This window comes from Vidua macroura, chromosome 10 (assembly GCF_024509145.1).
Source record: "Vidua macroura isolate BioBank_ID:100142 chromosome 10, ASM2450914v1, whole genome shotgun sequence".
Lineage (NCBI taxonomy): Eukaryota > Metazoa > Chordata > Aves > Passeriformes > Viduidae > Vidua > Vidua macroura.
In genome coordinates this window covers 25581322-25605572 of record NC_071580.1, presented here as the reverse complement: position 1 = coordinate 25605572, position 24251 = coordinate 25581322, and the positions used below count along the sequence as shown (strand labels likewise).

Below are 24251 nucleotides of genomic sequence, written 5' to 3'. Positions count from 1 at the left end.
GCAGCATACAACTGCTTATTTTGAGAAAAATGCTTGGCACAGCTTGACAAAGAACAGCCAATGCCCCTGCTAGCAGAGGAATGAAGAGCAATAGGATGTAGTGGTAACTCAAGTATTCTTAATTTCAGACATCCCCAGTGACGTTGGCTTTCAGAACTGGAAGTGCCTGGATGTGGCCACATGCATACATGAGCACATTATGAAATGATTGATTGCTCAATGGGTATTTTTAATTAATATTTTCTTTTTAAATGCTGCATTTACCCTCTTCACTCAAGATGTTTTTGCCACGTGCAGTTTTTATTGGAGTAAACATAGTCCCTTCAGATAGCTGCTTCAAGCCAGTGCAGAGGTATCTTGATCCTGTTTTGATTTTTTCCTTCCTCTGACTCATTCCTTTAATCCCAGTTATGTTTTCTCAGGTGAACTCTACATACTCATATTGACCCCAAGAGTAACAGACTCAAAGAACTGGGGCAGACAAGGGATATAAAGGATAAGAAATCTATTTTAAGCAAAACATTTTTCTTAGGTCATATACTTTTAGATTTAATGTCTTTGTAACAAGTAAGACTTCGGGTTATTAATGTTTCTTATAATCAGTGGGTGAAACACATTATTGCAACAGACCTGTATTCTACGAAGTGAACTTGCTGCTGATTTTCTCTTTGCTGTTTATGTTGTTTGGGGTCCTTCTTGCTTTTCCAGGCAGAGGATGAGAAATTGACTGAATGCTCTTGCTTCTAATGAAGTCAAGCAGTTCTGAGTTTTAGCTCTGCAGGAAAATTGTTGAAGGTTTCAATTGTTTAAGATCTATGTGAAAACAATTTACATACCACAATCAATTGATATTATCAGTCTATTTTCAGAACTCAGCCTTTTAAATTTTAATTAATAATTCTAACCACTTTGCAAAGCTGCAATTTACCTGACCCAGGGAGAAATCAGAACTTGTTTAGCCTATGAAAATCTGAGCCTGCTTTGCTCCGGAGGGGGTCAGCCCTGGAGTCCTGAGTACACACTGCTCTTCTTCAAGTTTCAGTGGCAGAGCACAGTCAGCTACTGCCAGGAGCATACGGCTGGGTGCACTTCCTGGGAATATCCTGGAGTCAGAGGACAGGGGAGGTTCACCAAAAGGTAAAGATATATTATGCCTGGGATTGATATCCAACGTTTAGGAGAGCAAAGTAGGGGGGAGCTAATAGAACTTGTACTTCTTCCTTTCCCTTGGCAATAAGGGGCCAGAAGGGGAGGTCATCCTTCTAGGAAGGAGAACACAGCCAGTTAGCTGCCCACATCAGCTCCACGGTGTTGCATAAGGCCTCATTTAGTACCAGGTAATGATCTTAATTTAAGCATGCATGTCCCTGCCCTCGCCTCGCTGCTCTGCATTATGGGCTCACAAGTTTGCTTATGCTAAAGGGCAGAACAAAAATAAATTTCCATACTCCCAGGCATGTTCCATCAGCCTGTGTTGGAGCACGGGCCAGTGTCCAAATACTTCGGATATGAAGTGAATTTGGGCTCCAGGACAGGCTCAGACCTGCTCCTGAAATTGCAGGGCGATGACACCAGGGTCCTGCTTTTATATTTGCAGTTGACTGGCTGCCACCACTGGGACCCCCAGCTGTGACAGCAGAGCTCTCTCTTAAGTGTTCCTGGCTTAAAGATGACCTTGGCTTTCCGTGGTCAGCAGAGACAGGGACACTCTGTTTTGTGTTACTGTTGAAGAGGAACTGGAAATTCTGAATTAATTGGGTGGAGCTGTAGCTCAGGTAGACAAAGATTCTATCTTGGTTAATTTTTTTAATGTAATGTTTTTTGTTTTGGTCATGTAGGCTGAACACCCACTCCAAGACAGAGTGTTATTCTCCTGCTGGAGGGCTTCGGTAGGGCTCCCTAGAGCCGGCACAAGAGACTGTCCAGCTGGAAGGTGCCCTCCCGATGCAAGCGCTTGCTTCGATGCACCTGAAGCTTTTGCCTGCTCACGGGACGGGGTGGGTCGGGTATACTTGTGGGGTACGTGGGGTGTACTCCCCCTGCCCCGGCAAAGGGACGGCGATGGCAAGAGCTCGTAGCGACGGCAGCTGCTGCCACCCATTGCCATTGCCGCCGAGGCTCTCCCGTCCCCGCCGTTTGTCCCCGGCTCCTCCCGGGGCGCTGACGGCCGCCCGGCAGCGGGGCCGTCTTCGGGCGGGGCGGCAGAACTACAGCTCCCAGGGCCGCGCGGAGCCGGTGACATCATGTGCAGTGGCTCGGAGGTCACATGCCCCGCCAACCCCTTTGTTTTGAGCGGCGCTGGCAGCGCGACCGGCGGCGGAGAGGCCCGAGCGCGCTGCACCGCTCCGGATCGCACCGCTCCGCTCCGCGCCCACACACCTAGCCCGACCGACCGACTCCGGTCCCGGCGGCGGCGGCTCCCGCGGGGCGCAGCGCGGCAGGGCGCGCTCCCGGCTGTGAGTGCGGGGCGGCAGGGCGCGCTCCCGGCTGGGAGTGCGGGGCGGCGGGGCGCTCTCGCGGCTGGGAGTGCGGGGCGGCGGGGCGCTCTCCCGGCTGGGAGTGCGGGGCGGCGGGGCGCGCTCCCGGCTGGGAGGGCGAGGAGTGCGGTGCCCCACGGCGGGCCGGGAACCCCCGGGGAAGGCGCGGAGGCCACTGCGGGACAGCCGAGGCGCGGGGCTGAGACGCGGGGTAGGCCGGCACCGTTAGTCGCCGCGGAGGGGACAGCGCGTCCGGGGCTCTGCTGGCGGCGCGCGGCGGCGGTGCCACGTTGGGGAAGAGATGTGGGCAGCGTTGGAGCCCCGGGGCCCGCGGCGGTGCGTGTCCTGCGGTGTGCGCCGCTGCTACTGCTGTTGTTGTTGTTCCCCTGCCCACGGCCGGCGGTGCCGGCGGGCGCTGCGCTCCGGGCCCGGCGGGCGGGGCGCGCGGAGCCCCCGCGGCCGCTCCGTCCCGCGGCTCTGCGCGAGCCCCCCGCGGGCGCGGATTGGCCGCGCGGGTGGGCGGGGGCGGGGCTTGGGCGCGGGGGGGCCGCGGCGGCGGTCCGGGGTGAAGGTGAGCTGGAGGGCGGGCCGGGAGGAGCCATTTTGTGCCGCCGCCTCCGGCCGCGCTTCCCTCGGCCGGGTTTCGGTGCGGCGCTGTTCCCTGTGGCAGCGGCTCCCGCGGGCTCCCTGCTCGGCCCTGCCGGGGCTGGGCGCGGGTGGGTCCGTTCTGCACGGGTCCCGGCCGCGTTCCTGGTCGCTCGGGCGGCCGGGCAGTGCTCCAGCCCGGCGGGCGCTGCCCAGTGTTGGATGCGCTGGCATCTGGCTGAACCCCCGAGCCCTGGGAACACTCTGGCCGGGGCTCAGGCTCGGGTTTGGTTTAGCAAAATCTGGATCACGTGCGAGAACGACAGCGAAGCCAAAGAGGAAGGATTGGGATTTTTTCACTGTTTCTTCCCCACGCACGAATAATATTACGCAGTGTGCTTTTTTCCCCTCCTTTCCCCTTTTAAGTTGTTTTTTTCCCCTCTGAGGGATCTTTTCGTTTACAAAACGGTACATAAGGGGTTCTGCAGTTTCAAGGTGTCCCTTTTCAATGCTTTTGTTTTGTTTTACTTAATAATCACGACTCTCATGTCCAAATCAGTTCCTGTTTTTTGCTGGGTGACTTTTAAGGGCACTTAAGGCTTTTTTGTGTGTGTGTCACTAGCTTAAATTACTGTTGACTTTGGACATTCTTTCTTTCTTAGAAATCAAGATAGTGTCCTACATTAGAATAAATAACTTCTGCAGTTCAGCTAACTCTTACCATGTCAATCAGTTCGATCATGGTCAATTCTTGTTTACTAGTTAATCAGTATTCTTAAAGACTTCATCTTAGACATTCCAATCCTCAATAACCGTTGTAAACCAAGAATTTTTATTTAAAAATTATTTAAAACCAACAACATTTTTGGTCTTTTTCATATCACAAAGAAAGATGAAGGAAAGCAAAATGTTGTGTGCGTTTGTTTGTTTTTTTGTCAGAGGGAAAGGTTATGCTCTTTTTCCCCATGCCCTCTTCCTTTCCAAACGAGAAGCACGTGCAGTGTTCCGCCCGGGGCTGCGGGGGTTTGTTTTCTGCCTCTAGGTGACCGCGCACCTGAGGCGCCGCGACCGCCTTATCTCCCATCACAAAACACACAACACCCGGCGCTGGCCCAACCTCAGCTGCAGTTCCCAGGCCTCGCCGTGAAAACACCGTTCCCGTGCTGGGTTTCGTTTCTGGGGGTGCTGCTGCTCACACCGCAGCAGGTGACAGCACACGGGACCGGCTGGTGCTGCTGGCTCTGCCCTCCCCGCCCCTTCCCAGCGCCTCCTTTTCTCCCCTCACAGGCGGTCAGCGCTCCAGCCACGCCGGGTGCTGGCAGCGGTGGGCACAGGCTGGACGGCGCCTCTCTGGCAGCTGCGGAAGCCCAGCACAGTCTCAGGTACTCGGAAAGAGCACCCCGAGGGTGAGCTCGGGGCTCGGGCACACCTGGGGACAAGGTGTCGCTGGAGGGCCTGGCCCCGGAGCTCAGGGACACACGGGGCACAGGAACCCGGCCGCTGGCCCTGCTGTGGGTGAAGGGAGAGGGGTAACGCACACCGGGGGATTGCAGTAGAGGAAGGATGAATTCAGTGCCAACATAACAGTGTTCTTTGTAAGAGGCTTTACTGATAGAAGGTGTCAGGGCAAACGTTTTATAGACTTCTTCCAGCAGCCTCTTAATTGGGCTTGTAGGGTATTTCTGAGCAACAGCTTGTGTAGACAAGCTTACAGATGGTGTAGGTGAAGGAAATAGAGAAACCTGAACTTGTGGTGAACCCAGCTTAACTCAGAAATACATGTGTGTGAGGTAACATCCATGTCAGAGCCATGTCTGGGTTTGGAAGGCATTTATAAAACCTCTTGATTGTAACAAATTGTGATTTGTTTTTCTTTTCTTGTTTTTCAAATGGGCAGACTGAATGCTTAAGATCTATCCTTGTTGACCCTTGCTCAGACAAGCAATCCAGTGGATTTTGTATTTTTTTTTTTTTTTAATTTTGACCAAATAATTCCCAGTACTTGTATTTGGGGGGGAAAATTGTATTTTTCTTTTGCTTTGTTTAAACTTATTGAAGAGATCTGAGTGTTAATTCTCTGAATGATTGGTGTTTTACAGTGCAGGGTCTTTAGGCAGGTAAGGCATGTAAGTACCTCTGCGTGCAGGAAAGATGCAGACAGGTCTACCCTGCTGTGTTTCCCCCCTTTGCACAATATCCAGCTCAGCCTCAGGCACAGGTTCCCCTCTGCATTTCCCATTCTGGCGGCTGGAAGGTGACATTTTAAAACTGCTAGAGCAAGATTTGCAGGAAGGCAACACGTAAATGTGATAGAGCTGAGCATGTGACACTGTTACTGATAGGCTTGTGAAATTGTTTTGCTGAAGCAAACCTGCAGAAGTAATTAACTGGACAGAAAGTGAAGGAAAGTACATTTAAAAACAGTACATTCTGCAATGAAGTGGAGTTCTTTCTCCTTTTTAGTATCTTATTTGTGATTTTACAGTATTTATTCCCTTGAGTAGATTTTACTCTGTGGATTTTTTTTCATTCTCCCATTTCTTTAAACTATTAGGACATAAAAAAAAAATCATTTGCTGACCACTAATTTTGTGATATTCCAAGCATAAAGAAGACATTGCTTCCTTCAGTGAGCAGTTGTAGCCCAGAGCCCTTGTTTCTGGTTATTAATGATTGCATAATACAGTGCTGTCTTAACTTCTCACATAATGAGAAAGATATCATCTTGAAGAATTTTTACTTATTTTCTGTGTTTTGCCTTTCATGCAACATCACGGTCTTGCTTTTCATTTCAGGCTAATTTTCTTTGGAAAAGGTCCATTAGCTTTTGTGAAATTAATCTGATTTAAATCTTAAACGTTTAAGTATTTGCATTGTTATATTTCCCTTTGCTGCTGCTGCTTTGTTTCTGCCCACTTCCTCATACAAGTAGTACCTAGCTAGTTGCAGTTGAAATTCAGTGCAGGGGTAGGATTTTGGTAGCAGAGCTGGTGAGGTGCTGGGAGTGGTTGTTGGTGTTTTGTATCAGGGCTGTGTCATTCCAGGGTGATGTGATTGTGCAATAGTGGGATAGAATGTCAGCTACAGATCAGATTGTCCATTTGTGCTTGTTAGTCTCTCTGAAGCAATCAGTTGTTAGATAGGCTCATTGCAACAGCATTTTTCAGGCATCAATGTGACAACTGGTCCTATTTTAAGTCAAATTAAAATTAAGTATTTTGTAGGGTAAATGAGCCCCAGACCAAGAATCTACCTTGTAAATTTGTGTAAAAATTTTTATTGGGAACATGATAGTTTTAGAACCTCTTTTCTCAATGAGTGAAGGGACAGCCTGCATTATTTCCTTGCTGTTTGTTCAGATGGTGCCTTTTAAAGGTGCTGTGTAAAAAGGCTGTTTAAAAAAAGCATGTTCATTGTGATCTATATTAAGTGGTGACGTGGCCAGTCTGGGACTGGGTAATTGCAGCTCTGAGGATGGGAGCTCATCAGGAAATGAAGTTGCCAAGAGGAGTTGGTGTGTCCTGAGTGTGGATTCAGGGAAACTGAATAAAACCTTGGGAGGCATGAAAAAAATTTCCATAAACTTGAAAAAAACTCAGTTGTGGCCTTGTAGACATACAAATAAATATTACAAGCATTTGGAATTGTGCCAATGCCAGGCCTGAGAGGGTGCTTTGCCAGCCTCTTGCTACCTCAGGGTGTCTTTGTGTACATTCATCCAGGTAATTTTTAAGGTCAGGAGAGCCAAAAAGCCCTGTTGTGGTAGATTGGTTCCTCTTACTACCTCTAACATGTGCTATTTGCAAAGTCAGCTGCATTTTCTTCACCTACACACTTTAATATTGGCACATGCAAATGTTTAAGTATTTGATTTTTGCAACTTTAGTGCTCTGATAATGTGAGTGTGTGTTTGCATGCTGGGAGGAACCTTTACATTTGTACTTGAAACTGGAAGGTGTTCAAGCAAAAACTTCTGCTTATAATTATTTGCCAGTAGTGCTTTGGAAACAGAAAATCTCCCTGTCCTCAGCAAGTTGCCCTTTGTTCATATTTCCAGTAGTTTTACACAAAAAAAATGTAGTTCATCTTTCATTCTGATCTGTGTGCTAGCAGTTTACATTAATTTTTAATCGAATCATAGATTATCAGTGAACTAATTTTTAGATGTTAGGAATGAACAGGTATAAACTTACTGTCAAGGTTACTTGTTGAGATCACGATTGTTATTTAACTCTAGTGTTATAAGACTTCATTGTGATAGACTTTATAATGAAAATGGAGTAGTTACTCAGTTACATTTTTGCTTTTAAAATTTCAGTCTTCCCCCCCCCCCCCCCGCCTCCCTTTTTGACTAGTGCTGTTATATTAGTACTTTGGAGGCTCCAGCTGAAATGAGGATCACACTGAAAAAAGGGAAAAGTTGAAGCTCTTGACCACTATCCAGGAGATCGTTGGCTTCTGTCAGCCAGGTGATTTGCTAGAGCTGAGATCTTGAGATTTTTTTCTCTTGCGCACTAATGCAGTACCAGCGATTCTGGGACATTCAGAAATTGCCCAGAATGTCCCAGACAGCTGTTTTCTGGGTGTATTTTGCATTTAACACTCGGCAGTGCTGCACTGCCCTGGGCAAGGTGCACACTAATTTGCCCTGTGCCACCTCCAAGAAGGGTCAACAATTTCAGCAATTCTTAGAGTGAGCAAACAAGTATCTTGTCTAATTCCTGTGATGCAGCTAAGAGTGTTTCAGACTGAATACTGAGGTGTTTTAATTTTTCAGACCATTGCACTGAGAAGGAGAACCTCTGCAAGTTTTTCTCAATGACTCTATAGCCAACTGATGTAACAATGGTACTAATACTGGGACGCAGACTGAATAGAGAGGATAGCGGGATACGAGATTCCCCTGCAACCAAGCGGAAAGTTTTTGAAATGGACCCAAAATCGTTGTCAGGCCCTGAGTTTTTCGACTTCTCCTCGGGATCATCCCACGCAGAAAGCATTCTCCAGATCTTCAATGAATTCCGAGACAGCCGGCTGTTCACGGATGTCATCATCTGCGTGGAGGGCCGGGAGTTCCCGTGCCACCGCGCCGTCCTCTCGGCCTGCAGCAGCTACTTCAGAGCTATGTTCTGCAATGACCACAGGGAGAGCAGAGAGATGCTGGTGGAGATCAACGGCATTTTTGCTGAAGCCATGGATTGCTTTTTGCAGTACGTGTACACGGGCAAGGTGAAAATCACGACGGAGAACGTGCAGTATCTCTTTGAAACGTCGAGTCTGTTCCAGATCAGCGTCCTGCGTGACGCCTGCGCCAAGTTCCTGGAGGAGCAGCTGGATCCATGCAATTGCCTGGGCATCCAGCGCTTTGCGGACACGCACTCGCTCAAGACACTGTTCACCAAGTGCAGGAACTTCGCGCTGCAGACCTTTGAGGATGTGTCCCAGCATGAAGAATTCCTGGAGCTGGGGAAGGACGAACTTATTGATTACATTTGCAGTGACGAGCTGGTGATCAGCAAGGAGGAGATGGTGTTCGAGGCCGTGATGCGCTGGGTGTACCGCGCGGTCGAGCTGCGCCGGCCCGTGCTCCACGAGCTCCTGACGCATGTCCGGCTCCCGCTCCTGCACCCTAACTACTTTGTTCAGACTGTAGAAGTTGACCAGCTGATTCAGAATTCCCCAGAGTGCTATCAGCTGCTGCATGAAGCCAGGCGATACCACATCCTTGGAAACGAGATGATGTCTCCCAGAACTAGGCCACGCAGGTGAGGAAATTCTTTTAACCTTTTTTTCTGCAGAAGGACGTAATTTGATGTACAGATGTTTGATATATGCATGCCTGGAGAAAAATCTTTTGCAGATTATTTTACTTTGCTAAACTCTGGAGCTGCTGCAGTTATGCTTCTGTACTTCCCCACATGCATGAAGCTCCCGTGTCTCTGGAGAATGTGCATAAATGAGTCTTTTTGCACAGAGCACTTTATTGCACTGAAAAAAGGTAAGTGAAGTTATATTACCTTGCAAATAAAATACTTCCTTAAGGTTAATGTTTGCTAAGGGAGATCTTAAGTTACTTCATATAATAGCAGTGTCTTGAAGAGATCTTACTGTGCTGTGGCAGGAAAACCACTCCATTTCCCCAGCTTTCTTTTTGCAAAAGCAAAGTCATGTAAATGTACAGCAGACCACAAAGGATGTGGATGGGGGTATTATGTTTTCAGAGCATTTCCTTGCTACATCACAAATATTTTAGAGATGGAGTAGCACATGTATTTGTAATAGACAGCAGGACAACAGGGTGTTAACTGTAAATAAACCAAATATTGTATTTTTAAAGAATCATGAAACAGTTCCTGAAGTATTTAGTGCTCATTCAGTGACATTTTAATAATTCAGAATTGCTGCTGCTTAATAATGTGTTACACAAATAGGTGGCTGAAGTTGCAAGAAGAAATGAGGAAGAATCTATTAGTGGCATCTATGAGCAATGGCTATTATGATTCTTTTTTTCCTGAAAAATATTTTCCTTGCCTCATGTCAACAATAGTACAGTTGCTAATTCATAGTTAACTCCAGCTTATTTGAGCAGTTTTTAATAAAATCATATGTTATATTAAGGTGATGCAATGATGGTCTAGACAGATTGTATTAGGAGTTACTCCTCTTTGTTTACTCTTACTCATATGTGGTTGCTCTACAGTGACTCTGCAGGGAACCTTTATTTTTTTGGCAGGTGTTAAAGGCTTGCTTAAGGGGAAAAAAACCACTTGGCAGTATTTGCCCCATTAGTGGCTTTCCAGTCGTCAGTCCTGCCGTGAGAGACGAAATTCATCTTCAAGTCCCTGCAGCCCTGCTCCCACCCAGGCTTTCTAAGCTAGAAACTGCTGTGGGAGGTCTTTGCAAGCATTTGGATCATGGCAGTTCAGGAATTCCTGCACTGGTTGTTTCAGGGCTGGAGTTCAGACAGTTGGAGGGGGCTGCAGTGTTTGGTTTGGTGTTTATTCTGCTTTTCTTATTCAATTGGCTGAGGAAGGCAAATACACGCAGGAGTTCTGTCAGTGTGGGGGATGTATGTGCTTGAAATTCTGAACATCCCCAGAGTGGGGCTCCAGTTTGCAAATGAAGTACCTTGCCTAATACAGGTGATTTCTGAAGCCAGGGGGTTTGTTGGTTTTACTGCTGAGTTTATTAACTGCAGTGGGAGTTTAAGTAGGTAGGAACAAGAGAAGTAATTTACAAAGAGAAAAACTGGCTGGCATCCCAGCAGGAATTTTTTCCCCTTTTCTATATTGCATTCATGGAATAGTTCTTTGTCATTTGTTTCTGTTGTCTGTTTTTTTCCATTGCCTATAGCAAAAAGAGATCATGTTTTGAAATAATTGCCAGGTCCCCTTCCCCCATGTTTTCATCAGCCTTTTCTGAGCATTTTGGGGGGCTTTGGAGAGGGGAGGGCAGGACAATGGAGAGTTCTTCTCCTGTTTTCTTGTCTTCCTCCAATGTCTTTTCTATACAAACTGTTTCTAAAAGGAGACAGGCTACAGGATTAAAAATTCTGTCACCAGTGCTTTTAGTGAAACTTTGGGATATAAATTGTTACCAGTTGTATAGATATGGATGCACCTGTGGGTGAAGTGGGTTCTACTTGTTTTTTCAAAGAACAGATTACATTGCAATTCAAGTTGATTTTTTTTTTTTCTTCTTGAAGCCAGTGAAGAGTTCCCTGGCAAGTTAAGAGTTAAATAAAAGTTTAAAGTGTGACCTAACTGTTCTCTTTGCCACTAAGGCATCTTTGGCAAATGCAGGTCTTTCTGAGACAGCCTTTCAGTCATGGACTTGCAACAGTGACATCTTGAGGCTGTGCCTCCTGCTCCCTCTAAGCCTGTCCTGTCCCTCCTGTTGTGTTGCACACCAAACCTCCAAGCTGAGACCAGGCAGTGAGCAGTGACACACTTCCATTCCCAAAACTGCTGTGTGCTTTGAGTTACCTTCAAACTTTGATCAAAGCTGCTGTTGAGCTGTGTGGTAACAGTACCTGAGTGTGCTCTTTAACCAGAAGTTAGGATGTTTATACATTTTAACATGTCCTTTTCGGTTGCCTTTGGAAAGCTTTAATGTAGTCCCTTATTTTTCCCACTTGGAGATGGGTTTCTATTTCACTTTACGTTTTGTCTGCTCTGTCATTTACTACCCAATATTGATTTAACAGGAAGAGGAAGAAAAAAGTAGTGATTTACCAGAATTTCTGTAGTTTGTTTGAATTTCTGTAATTTGTTTTCTGGACTTACCATGGTTTTGAATGTGATCTGTTTGAGCTACCACAAGTTCTTCAGTCCTGCTCATGCTGTGCTGGTTGGTGTTTTCACCTCATCTAGAGGTGCGTGTGGAGCTCGGGACCCCTGGAAAGCCTGCTCTTGGGAATGCATGGAATTGTATGACACTGTTGTATGACACTCCCTCTTTTCTATTTAATGCACCCCTTCTTGGTGGGGTGGTGTCTCCTGGAGTCTTTACAGCCTGGTTTAACACCTGTGTTACTTTTCTCACACTGTGTCTTCTGAGGGCTACAAGAAGGGCTTCCTGTACTACTGGTTGAGGTCACAGCTTTTTCTAACCTTCATTTAAATATATCCTTAGTTCTTTTCTTGAATTAGCCTTTGCCTGAATGTTCTTTTTCTGTATTCCTACCGCATTTTACTTTTTTTAAAAATGGATGTGTGCTCTGTCATTTGAAAAAAAAAATTGGAACTAACTATAAAACCTGCACAGTGCAAGACTCTGTCAAGAAAATAAAATGGAGAAAACTTTTCTTTCCTGAATGAAAAATCTGGTCATATAGGTATTAAAATGTTAGGAAAATCTTTTCTCTTTGGATTTGAAATACTGTGCTAAATGAATATTTTCTTGAAAAACTCCATTACAGCAATTCATAAAAACCTCTCTCTGAGCAAAGTTTTTTGGTTCATTTAGTTTTAAACCAAAGATAGATAATCTGTCACAGTCATCTTTTCAGTGAGTGAATGGAGGCCTTAATTCTAATCTAGAAAGTAATGCACGGACAAACCTCTTCGTACACAATTAGCTGGTGTCTTTGGGCTTGCTTCGAAGGCAAATTGAGATGAGTGTTTTGCTTTTATGGAAGTTCTTTTCCTGGGTAATGCTTTGTTGGCACAGGAACTTCCCATCTCTTACCCTTTGAGAGATTCTTTTCAGAGTTGTTCCTCAAAAAAGCAAAAACCAGTAAATACATAGAAACCAGGAAGGAACGTGACTTCAAAGCTGAGCAGCTGACAAGAATTTCTTCTGCTGGCTTCAGGTGTGTAAGATCCATTTGTCAGGCACATCTCATTTATCTCATCCTGTAGGATGTTAGCACTTAGCATTGCCTTTGCCTGTTTACAGTATTCTGGGTAAAAACATATATGGAATACTTCAATTTGGTGTGTGGTGACAAGGTGATAGATGGGTTCATGAGTTTCTTTCATGATGTTACAAAGCAGGGAAAGCCTCATCTGGATTTATAAGTGAATATGTGCAGAAGTTCATGTTAGGAACTTTAGGGACAGATCATGTAACTTTTACCTCAAATCCAGTCATAAGTCTCTTCTTTATTTTAGGGAGAACACTGCAGTGTTGGGAGTTTGGGAGTACTCAGCAGTGGCATGAACGTCTGTTCTATGAGATACCTATGATCTTCACAGTGGGATCATAGTACAAAACACAACAAAAAGGCTCATCAGAAATAAAATCAGTCTTACATTCAGTTTTAATCAACTGACAGCAGTCCTTGAAATAACTATGTCACTGCAAAGTGCTTTAATTTTAAAATGCTCTGAAAGGAAAGGAGTTTGACAAATGCTGACAAGAAATCATAAATCTGAGAGGAGGAAAAAATGTGGTCACAATTTGATTTACACATCAAAGATAGTTGGTTGATTCTCTGCATTCAAATGGGCATTAATTTTTGTTAGATAAGTTTTGTTACTGCTGTGAATACAGAATATGTATAATGTGGTTAGTAGAAGGATAATGAGTGTGTGGAATAGAACTTTAAGGTCTATTTGGGTACATTGCTGTCTAATGCCTGATTTAATCCCACTGAGTTGTAGTTTTTGGTTTTAAGTTTGAATTTTTATTTCAGTATTCCTTTATGTTTCCTCCTGTCACTGCTGTTTTCTGCTTTACTGTGCATTGGCTCTAAGGTCTTTTTTGTTTTCCTTATTTTGGTGACCACATTCCTTCTGCTTTTAAACACTTGGAATATTTGGGTGCTGTAAAGTATTACTAATTTTGTAAAGCTCAGCAGGGGGAATGAAGACTGATTTAATTGTGAAGCAGATTGTTTATCTCATTGTCTTCAGCCTGGCTTGAACTCTTATTTCTGATCTATGTGTACAGTCAAAGGAAAAACATTATTATAGTAACGGCTTTCTATGTTATTTAATGACATGGTTTTTAGCTAGAGCATTGTGCAGTGTAAGTCCATCACTTACACAAGATTCCTGTCAGTGTGGTAACCTGCTGTGTAATGAGACAGCTAGAAACAGTGAAAACCTGTTTGCTAAATGATTCTTTCTTCTATTTTCTTTTTTCATTGTTGTTATGAAGTTAAAGCTAAGTAGTATTTTTTCTGATTTTCAGAGTTTTGAAGACAATGTTGTTTGTCCTCCCTGTACTAACATCCCCTACATCTTAATTTTCTGTGTTCACTTTTTTAGATCAACTGGTTATTCTGAGGTGATTGTTGTTGTTGGAGGCTGTGAACGAGTTGGAGGGTTTAATTTGCCATACACAGAGTGCTATGATCCTGTGACAGGAGAGTGGAAGTCACTGGCTAAACTTCCAGAGTTTACCAAGTCTGAGTACGCAGTGTGTGCTTTGCGGAATGATATTCTTGTTTCAGGTGAATAACCGTAAAAAATTCAAGACTTCTTTCTTTGCTTGGTTGATTCTTGTTGTGTCCTGTTCATGGGGTGTGTTTATTTTTGTTTGCTTTTGAAGTAGTTTGGCAGATCTTTGTAGTGTGAACTTCCAGAAGCTCAGCTGAAAGCCACTTGCTGCTGTGAACACCAGCCCCAGCACAATCTTACTGTAAACAAAAGTTTTTTCTGGAGCTCTTGTTTGGCATGAATCCGCAGTTTTTTACAGCTGATTCCAGGACATCAATTGTATTAAAAGAGACCAGCTAATGGCTGCTGTGAAATACAGCAGGAGCCTGTGTGCAGCAACAGCTGGGAAAACTACAGACAAAAAATCCCAAGCAGGCTTTTCCTAGCAGCACATTCAGACCTTTAGCAAGGGAAGATTACAGGGTGCAGCTGATGGTTCAGACAGCAGGCTCTCTGTGTTGGTTTAACCAAAGAAATGGTCTCCTCAGGTGTGTGTGCCTGTGTCATTTGAACAAAGTGAGACGCCAAGGAGATGCTCACAGAGCGGGCAGAGGAGGGGGGTGGGAGGGATGTGCCATGGGCAGGGCATTTCTAGGGTCTCATCTGGGTAGTGACACTACAGGAAAGAGCTTGGGCAAAAGCCATTAAAATGCATTCCAACTTCAATAAATAATCTGGTGTGATTTCAACATTATGGGAAAGGAAAGCGTGAGGAAAACAATTTACTGTGTGATTTCATCTTTGAAATCCACTGCAAATTACTTATTCAGTATAATGTCTAAATACTGATAGATCCTTATTACATCCCAAAGAGGATATAAAGTTTGCACTGCCCACTCAAGAGGGGCATGTTAATAGGTAGCATTATCCATTCAATAATTGTTCAAATTGACATATGTTTCATTTTAAAGGTGGAAGAATCAATAGCCGGGATGTCTGGATTTATAACTCTCAACTTAACATTTGGATCAGAGTTGCCTCCTTAAATAAAGGCAGATGGAGACATAAAATGGCTGTTCTTCTGGGTAAAGTAAGAGAAGTATATTTTATTTTTTTTAATCGTGGGTATGTTTGCTGTATATAAGAAAACAGAGGAGAAAATACTTAAGTATTACTTTGTATTTCATGTAAAATGATTAAAAAATATGTATTTTCAAGTGAAATACTTCAAACAATTAGGCTCTTCATCAGTCAGACACTACCCATGGACATGAAAATCATCTTACTGCTCATTTATTTTTTTGGGATTTTGTTTTTTCATCATTGAAGTGGCTTATTTCCAAGAAGCAATTTTTTTGGGAAGCAAAGAAGCATCTGGATTTGCCTGTGCTTCAAAAGTGCTGTCTAACAGTTTATGTACTTATTAACAGAAACTGGTACTACTCTGAAAGTCAGCAGTTTTACTTAGTGTTTTATATTGAAATTAAGCAAACACATGTCGTGTGGAAATGGAAGGTTTTGCTATATTTTGAAGGCAAACATGCCTGACCATAAAACCACTAGTTGGGACTCCCTTACTGAAAGTTAGACAAGATGTGCATGTGGTGTCACTTGATCTTAGAGATGAACGTGCAGCTAAGCAAGCAGAGGGAAGAAGGTAATCACAAATAATGAGGAGCTCTGCGTCCTAAATATGAAAGAAGAGACAAGAAAGCAGAGTTTACAAACTGAGAGGAGGAAATAATTCAGTAAGCAAGTAGGGGAAAAGCAAAATGCTAGAAATGCAAAGTTAAACTCAGATGGGCATTTGCTGCTGCTGTTGTTGAATGTTACCTAAAAAAGGAGAAATACAGAGGAATGCCTTTTCTAACAAATGCTATTCAAATAAGAAATTTATACTGCAGTATTAATAATACTGTGCTGTGGCATGTGTTTGCCGTGTCATTCCACATGTGACTGAATGGAGCTCTCCAGGGAGTCTTTACCTGTTATTGGTAGACCATATTCTTCTCCTCCTATGTATAAATAAAAAATGTGAGGAATGTGTCCCTTGACAAAACTAGCAAATCAGCCTTAAATTAATTTAATTTTATATTTAAATGTAATACCTGCTGTAAACATGAAATGATGGTAGTTTTCACCACTTTGTGCAGGTGTATGTGGTGGGAGGATACGATGGGCAAAACCGCCTGAGCAGTGTGGAGTGCTACGACTCCTTCTCCAATCGCTGGACTGAGGTGGCTCCTCTGAAGGAGGCTGTGAGCTCCCCTGCTGTCACCAGCTGTGTTGGCAAACTCTTTGTCATCGGGGGTGGCCCTGATGACAACACCTGTTCTGACAAGGTCAGTTAGCTCCGTTGGGTTGCATCTCCTATCCACAGCAAACTGGATTGCTGGTTTAAAACCAGGTCCTGTAGGAGATCTACTTGAACTGATTTTTTTGCTGGATGGAGTGTGGAGTTATTCTAATACGAAAAATACAAAGTAGAAATTGAGCCACTGTTAAAACGTTAAAGACGACTGTTACTTTCTCGTGGATACTTTGCATATGTCATTGGCTTCACAAGTTCTGTTAATTCTTTAATGGGAATGTTCAGAAAAGTATGTAAAATATTGCACATATGTATAAATTATTGATACATGAATCTGCATGTAGGTTGACTCCGGTTATTTTGGGGAGGCACTGCTGCCTTGTCTCTCCCTGTGTAACCTGTGTGGGCATGCCAGGCTGTTCCTTCAGTTGGGCTCTCAGTCTGAAAGGCCTGTCCTTGTTTCCAGGTTCAGTCGTATGATCCTGATACCAATTCCTGGTTGCTCCGTGCCACCATCCCTATTGCCAAGAGATGTATCACGGCTGTGTCCCTGAACAACCTGATATACGTTGCTGGTGGGCTCACCAAAGCCATTTACTGCTATGACCCCATTGAGGACTACTGGATGCATGTACAGAATACATTCAGCAGACAGGTAATTACCAATCAAAAACCCATAGACAGCTGAAAGGTACTTTTTGACATTGTTATCTTGGCATTAAATAAGTATACATTTGCTTATCCCTGATAGAATTGCATCTCTGATTCCATTCTTGCTTTGCCTCTTCACCTGTGTAACTCAAAACATCACAGAAGAGGAAGTTTCTAAACCAGTAGCTTTTCAGCTGTCACTTAGTCAGTCCAGGCTTTGCTTGAGAGCTGTTACTGTTGAAGAACAGTATAGTGGATGATGATTTCACTGTATAGGCATTACCTTCTCTTGCATGTTGTCATTTAGACTGAAGGGAGTAATTTCCTTATAATTGATTACAGCCTTTCAGTGTACCAGGAAATACTGAAGGCTGTTTTTACAGTGTGAAAAAGCCCCACTGCATAGCACAGAAAGTGTCTGACTTCAGCAGTGAGAGCTCTCTCATTTCCACACGTGGGACACCGAGCAGGATTTGAATGAGTCCACTCAGTAGTGAAGTGTGTGTGCAGCAGTTACATTTCCCCATGTTTTAAAAACACCAATCACATATTCTATAGTATTACCGTAAGAGAAATTTTTTTCTTTTTTTCCCAGCCTTCCCTCTGTTCCTCTGTTTTAATCTGTGTTCTTTATTTAAATGAGTATTTTTTTCCTTGCCTGCTTTTGAGGAAGAAATAAAATCCTATCTCTGTTTCAAGTAAGACATAGCTGAATTTTCTTGTGCACTGTTTTTAGTCATGCCTTGTTTCTTCTCCACATTTACATCCCTCTTCATTATCTGTTACTCCTCTAAGGTGCTTCTCCTTTTTCCCATTCTTTGCATTAATAGTACCTACTGTGGTCCCTCTTATGAAAAGCTTTGTTCTCTCCTCCTTTCCCTATCTCAGGTCTTTCAGTGGTAAGTACAGTGTTCAGTTGTATTCCATTGTTCCCTTTGTCTGAGCTACATGTAGTAAAGGCCTGCACCTGAAATAGTCTTGTGCTGCTGCTTTCCCTAATTTTTGTGTTTTTTGCACTGGCCCTTTCAGGAGGGAACATTATAGGCCAGGCTGTTCACAAAAGGTAGTCACAGCGCTGCCCTCCTGCACTGGGGCAGATACAGACAAATCAAGCCTTGCTTTTTAAATAACTGTGTATTCCCTTGTGTTTTCTTGCAACAGGAGAACTGTGGCATGTCTGTGTGTAATGGAAAAATCTATATTCTTGGTGGAAGACGGGAAAATGGTGAAGCCACAGACACTATTCTTTGTTATGACCCTGCAACGGGCATTATCACAGGAGTAGCAGCCATGCCCAGGCCAGTATCGTATCATGGCTGTGTGACCATTCATAGATACAATGAAAAAGGCTTTAAACTGTAATTTTTTTTTTTCTTGAATAAAGAAGAAGAATGAATCCAGTGGTCTGCTGCAAGACAGGCTTTTTAAAGATTCCTGAAGTGGGAATTCCCTGCCTAAGTGTCATATGAAAATTATATCCTGTGCCTTTAGAAAAAGGGCTAATTTAACTTACCAAACAAGTCTACAAACCTATCCAGTAACCAGAGTTCAGATAGCTCTGCTTGGGCTCTGATATGAGAGCAGGACGTTGTACAGAGGATGGAAAGTTTGCCCTATGTGTGATTAGTAATTAAAACCTTGAAAGCTTTTTGGGGAAAGTGCCTTCAGCATTTGTGCCTGTGTCTTTAAAAGCAATATATTCAAGGTGTTTCTGGTTCTGCCAATGGGAAAAATGCATAGGCAAGTAAATCCCAAAGAATCATCCTGAATCATTATAAGCAATTTAAAAAGTTCAATTATAACTCATATATCATTCTTAAAAGCAGATTACTTGGCTTAACCAAGTAAATTTTTTTGTCAGATCATGCATAGGTTGAAATTAAAAGAAAAAAAAACCAAACAAACAACAACACAAAAAACCAAAGCAAAACCAAAACACCAACAAAACAAGCTACGCTGGACAAATATGAGAATCTCTGAGAAATGCTTTCTTCTGAAGGCCAAACTGGTTGTTTGGCGAGCCACTACAACACACTGCGGTGATGCTTTTGTACATTAGCCCTGTGGAACGTATTCATAGTGCTCATAAATGTCCAGCAAAGAAGTACAAGGCTACATGACATGGAAAACCAATGGGTTCAGGCATGCACCTGTGAGGCAAAGTTTGAGTCACAGTTTTTACCTTTTTGAATAGTATGGGTGAAGGCTGAGAGTTACTGGGTTCACTCTTTGCTCACTGCAATGTCTAAACTATTTAGGAAATAAAAGGACATTGAACTCTGGATTCTCGCAATTTTCTGAATCACATTATAAATTACCTGATCATAGAGGTGGGGACTTCAGTTTGTGCCCTGCAGCTTATAAATTGGTCTTTTGGATGTCTCATCTGCAGAGTATCCAGCAAGTATTTCTTGGCCTTTCTTCAGATAATCACTTACTGTAGCACAGTTAAACTACTGAATGAGCTGCTTGGCCTCAGATAAAGAAGTTCTGGAAAGGCTCCTCCTTTCACCAGAAAAATATCTGCGGGCCTGTCCATGTAGCCATATGATGTGTTTTGAATAATTTTGAAGCGTAGGAAGCACCTGTATTTTGATGCACCACCATTGTTGTGTTGGGGTTTTTTCAGTAAAGGTATTTTTTTAAGTCCTCCCTAGATTTCTGTACTAGGACTCTTTATTTCCAGTACACAGTTGTACAGCTGAGGCACAAAGTTCATAAAAATTGAAATAGCACTTGGGAGTTGGAAAACTAATAGGATTGTCTGTGTACCAATTTCCTGTAAATCACCAAAAACCTCAGGAACTGCCTTTCAAAGGAACTCTGAGGACAGCAGCCAGTAAGGAAGTTGGTCAGTGCCAGGGCAGAAAAACCCCATAAAACCCCTGCAGAGCCAGCCCTGGCCTCAGGGTTCTGGTCTCTGTGCTTGCTCAGGAGGGTGAAAACAAGCACCATCTCTGGAACGTTGTTTGTTCCACTGGACTTTCCTCATCTGTTTTCCCAGAGTATTTCTTCATGAGATGGAAATTCTGACCCTCAGCGAAGCTATGCCAAACTGGGAGTCACCATTTTCAGTAATATGGTCATGAGTTTTAAAGGGCACTGGGAGCTGCACTTTGGGATGCATTAACTTGTAACCTCAGGAAAGGACACAAATTTCAGTTTCTGGCTGAATACCAAACATTGCTTTTGATATGGTAAGAATACTGGTAAAATACAAATCATTGCATATCAGTGATGTAGTCAGGAGGTCAGCCCCTGAGCATTCACGTTGCCCTAAAAAGAAAATCCCTTGGTAATGTAAGACAAATGAATCAGATAAATTAATCCTTTTCTAAGTTTCATCTGTTTTGCTCACCAAGTTTTACTTTGAAATGGCAATTTCAGTACCTGTGAATAAGGTCTGTTGATTGCAATGATAATTGCCCTGTAACTGATTTTATGTACTAACAGCATATATAGCTTGTGCCATCATTGTAAATAAAAATGACGAAGACTATAGGAGCACTTCATTAGAGATGCAATTTGAAAAACATCCTCCTTTCCTTTGATTTCCTCCTGTTTGTATTCAGACTTGTAATGTTGTCATGCTATAGTGTTTTTAAACAGTGCTTATTCTGTAGGTATAGAACAGTGTCATTTAATCTGTGTTTATAATACTGCAGTACTCTGTAAATAACAAGATACTGCTTTCCAAGGTTTTGAAGATACATTTTTTAGTTTAGTTGTCCATTCTTAACAATTTATGTACTGTTACTGTTACCTGTTTTTGAAAATGACAGTGTTTAATGAACCAGTAAATGCAGAAATGTAGATGCAGAAAACTTCTGCTTACAGTTCTTTAGAATCTGTATCAGAGCTGAACAGTTACAGATATGGAACACTGCTAAATGGCAATTACTTAAGCAATGATTTCTTTAAAACAGGCAGTGAGTTTTTCCTTCTTACTTGTTTACTCTGTAAATAATTTGCACTTACGGCCTTCTCTGTTACAATAATTATTTTTAGATATACTAGAAAATAACAATTTGACCTTGATTTAATGAAAATGTACCATTTTTCTAGAAGGATGCATTAATTTGGAAGTTGCATTCCTGAGCCACTTGTTCTCCAATGCATTTCACTTAGGTATAGATGGATTCAAAGATTTAACTCTCACTCTTTTGCATATCTAGACGCTTGCAGTTTAAGGGCTTCAGCAGCAAGTTGGTTTTAGATTTTTCCTATGTCTCAGCTAGGAGAGAAAATTATTAATGTCATCTACTATAATCAAATTATTTCCATCATAAATGGTAGTAAGTTTGGTAGCTCTAAAGCACCTGCACAAAGATGTAACTTCAGTCCAACCATACATATGAGGGTTCAAGCATCTCCAAGTCACACCTAAAAATAAATTCTAAGAATTGTCTTCACTCTGCTAAACAGAAATGAGTAAATATTTTTATCTATTTTGATATCCATTTCTGTTCTTAGCAGTGTGATGTTAATTGAAAAGACCGTTGATGCTTTCTTGCAGCCAGGCTTCTGGAAGGTTCTGAATCACTTACAGATCACTGCAGCACGTGCAGCCTCTAGCCCTTGGCTTGTGGCTGAAGCGTTCCCCTTTTACAGCCATCAGCCACAGAACATTGCCTGCTAATCTTGTAGTTGTACCTGTAGACTGCTTCTTTGGGAATGGTTAAGTGGGCATAATTTGTGGAATCTCTTCCATTTTATACTGGTAGTGTGGTGTGTCTGGTAGGCATCTGGGGGATTGGGCACTGTGCTTTCCCCTTGCAGCACCTAAGGGGTCCAGACTGTATTATTATTTTTTTCTTTTGATTGGCACCAATGCAGTTCTCATCAAAGATAGCTTTGTTTCTACACTGTTGAACAGAGATATTCATGCAGATTATGTTGATATGGACCCTTTCGTAACTTACTGAAGCTTTTTAAATAGTATTTTTAACATGGCAAAGTTTTAAGAGAGGCTAATGATGGAGGAAGAGGAAATGCTTACCTGGACAGAGATTCACAGGAAGCTTTGGTCACCTGTGCTTGAGAGCAAGGATACTACTGCCTGTTCAGTTTCTTCCTCAGAACAGTTGAGTTCACCTCATTATCTTAGGTAAACCCTTAGTTTATCCTGTTTGTCTTTGACTTGCTGCAGGGGCAGAACAAGAAGCAGGCCCACTTGCTGCCTGTGACTTGATGTTTCCCCCTGCCCAAGCACCTGCTGAGCTGAGTCCAGCTCTGAAGAGCAGAGACAGGAGAAAAGCATTGGAGCAGGCTCAGAGATGGCAGTGTTTGGGGGTTGCTGTTTAGCTGGGCTTGCTGAAACCAAGGTGTTGAAGGTGCTCATAAGTTTGCAATTCCAGATGCTGAAACTCAGGTGGTAAAAATGTTTCATATTTGTCAATTCACTGAACTCACCTGGAGCAATAAAGATTGCAGGTATGCTTATGGTCTGCTAGTGGCAATGCTCAGGAAAGCCAGGGGTTCATTTTTCTGAATTGCCCAAATAGGCTAGTAGCTGTGGGGTTCTTTTTTACCACTGCAGATGGCAAAACCCAATTCAAGAGCATTTAGAGTGTCACAAGACTTGATCACTGTGAGGCACAATGAGTATTTTCATCTGAATGCAGTCTCATGTACGCAAGAAATTACAAATGAAATTATTTGTTGTGCCTGGTTAAAAAAATCTAAGCATTGTATACTCAGAAAAGGAACCTACAGGGTAAGATGAAATTTCTAAGCAGAAACCTGCTATCTGTTTGGGGGCCAAGCAGAGCTTTGGGTTTTGTAAAATATGTTTAGCACACAAGTTTCCTCAGTATGGAATTATTTCAGATGGCATTAATTAAAATGGATCATGATTTTGCAGCCTCCCACCAAGCCCAAACCAGCTGTGACTCTGTGTTCTCTGCTCCCTGCCTTTGAGTCACACACAAGTTCATTATAACGTTACTGTCTAAAAACTGTAAGCTATTTGCAGGAATATTTTTTTTTCTTCTACTGTAGAGATCCAGCCAATGCTAGTATGTTTATGTGTGCACATCTGTATGTGAATTATGATCATTCTCTGATAACGCTGTTACAAGTGATGCACATCAAGGCCCTGTGTACAACTTATTAATACTGTAATTAGGGCTTAGTTTGTATTATTAGCTCCAAAGAAAATAATGTGTGTAAAATTTGAAAATACCTGTGCCTTGAATTCACCTATATTTTTATCTATTTTGAAGAAGAGCTTGGATTACTCCTCCCAGTTTGTTACCTTTGTTATGATTGGTCTTACTGTCCAGACTGTTAATGTCCTAGGAGAAATAAATCTTGCCATTCATTAATTAGCACAGTTAAACTTCTTGTTTAGAACATACCTAGAATGCTTCCATTGTTACAGTGCTATGGCAGATCTAATCTAGGGAAATCAGTATTTGTTTTTTTCTATTTTTTGTTTCCAGCAACGCCTCAGTGACAAAGGACTGAGTTCAGTCTTTGACTTCCTGTCCTTAACATGTACAGTTTCTTGTATTAGTCAGTAGCCTCTGTGATATTTCTGAACTCTCCGAAGTCATCAACCTCTTGTTCAAGATACAAAATATGACGCAATAATATGGTGCAGCATGGCAATAAGCAAGAGACTTTAATGTTATGTACTGTTATTAATTTCATCTGTGTAAATGCTGGACCTATGAGTCATTCTCCTTTTGGTGCACCTGTAGCACTTTGGAGTCAGATTAATAGGAACTACTTAGCCATGGAAAGAGAGTTTACCTCCTGAACAGTTACTCATATGGTATTTTTGCCTGAAATAATATTTTCATTTTCCTTTTTTTGCTGAGGAAAACAGCAGTTCTTGTTATTCCTTGCCAGTTCCTTTATTTACTGAAACATAAAAGCTGTAGTTCCACAGAGAGCTGATCTTGCCCTCAAGAACAGCTTGGTGCAGCACAAATGACATCTGAACAGAAAAGCTCAGACTACTTACTGTGTGCCAGAGTCAATGTAACAGATCTCACATATAACATGAAGGTCTTCAGATTGTGCTGACAGTAGAAAAGTGATTTTGTAACGTAGCACAATTGCAGTAACACTTGTTATATTTAAATAAACTTCTTGCATAATTCTTTGAATTTTTTTTTAAAGTTCAGTGTATCTAATAAACATTTGCCTTTTGAATAGTTCACTGTGGTTTATTTAGTTTATGAGAAGTTCCAGGGTGGGGCTTGATGGTGTGAGGAGGAAACTCCCTCCTGCTTTTTTGGGCCATGTAACTTGTTGGACTCTCCTTTGATCTGTTCTCTTGCCTCCCAGTCTAGGAGTTTTCCCTGCTCATCTTTCTGCCCTCCCAAGGGGAATAAAGGCAAGCTGGAGGCTGCACAGAAGAGTAAACTTGAAAGGAAACTGGAAAAAGTAAAA

At 42.8% G+C, this 24251-nt stretch overlaps 2 protein-coding genes across 6 annotated transcripts; one reads left to right on the top strand and one right to left on the bottom strand.

The window, feature by feature from the left end:
* Nucleotides 1-490: 490 nt before the first annotated feature.
* On the bottom strand, nt 491-3079 carry LOC128811896 (translation initiation factor IF-2-like). The gene is made up of 3 exons (XM_053985836.1): nt 1852-3079; nt 929-1103; nt 491-775 (listed from the first exon to the last, which is right to left on the bottom strand). Exons 1-2 carry the CDS (start codon nt 3077-3079, stop codon nt 1060-1062), a joined length of 1272 nt encoding a protein of 423 aa, XP_053841811.1. The 3' UTR covers nt 491-775; nt 929-1059.
* On the top strand, nt 2353-24013 carry KLHL24 (kelch like family member 24). Of its 5 annotated transcripts, XM_053986742.1 has the most exons (9): nt 2353-2456; nt 4350-4444; nt 7418-7531; nt 7840-8827; nt 13778-13962; nt 14860-14978; nt 16042-16230; nt 16666-16854; nt 18012-24013. In XM_053986742.1, exons 4-9 carry the CDS (start codon nt 7908-7910, stop codon nt 18210-18212), a joined length of 1803 nt encoding a protein of 600 aa, XP_053842717.1. In that variant the 5' UTR covers nt 2353-2456; nt 4350-4444; nt 7418-7531; nt 7840-7907; the 3' UTR covers nt 18213-24013. The 5 variants fall into 5 exon arrangements, with proteins under 5 accessions (XP_053842717.1, XP_053842715.1, XP_053842719.1 ...); XM_053986740.1 differs by lacking the exon at nt 7418-7531; XM_053986743.1 differs by lacking the exons at nt 2353-2456; nt 7418-7531 and adding an exon at nt 3020-3048.
* The last annotated feature ends 238 nt before the right edge of the window (nt 24014-24251 follow it).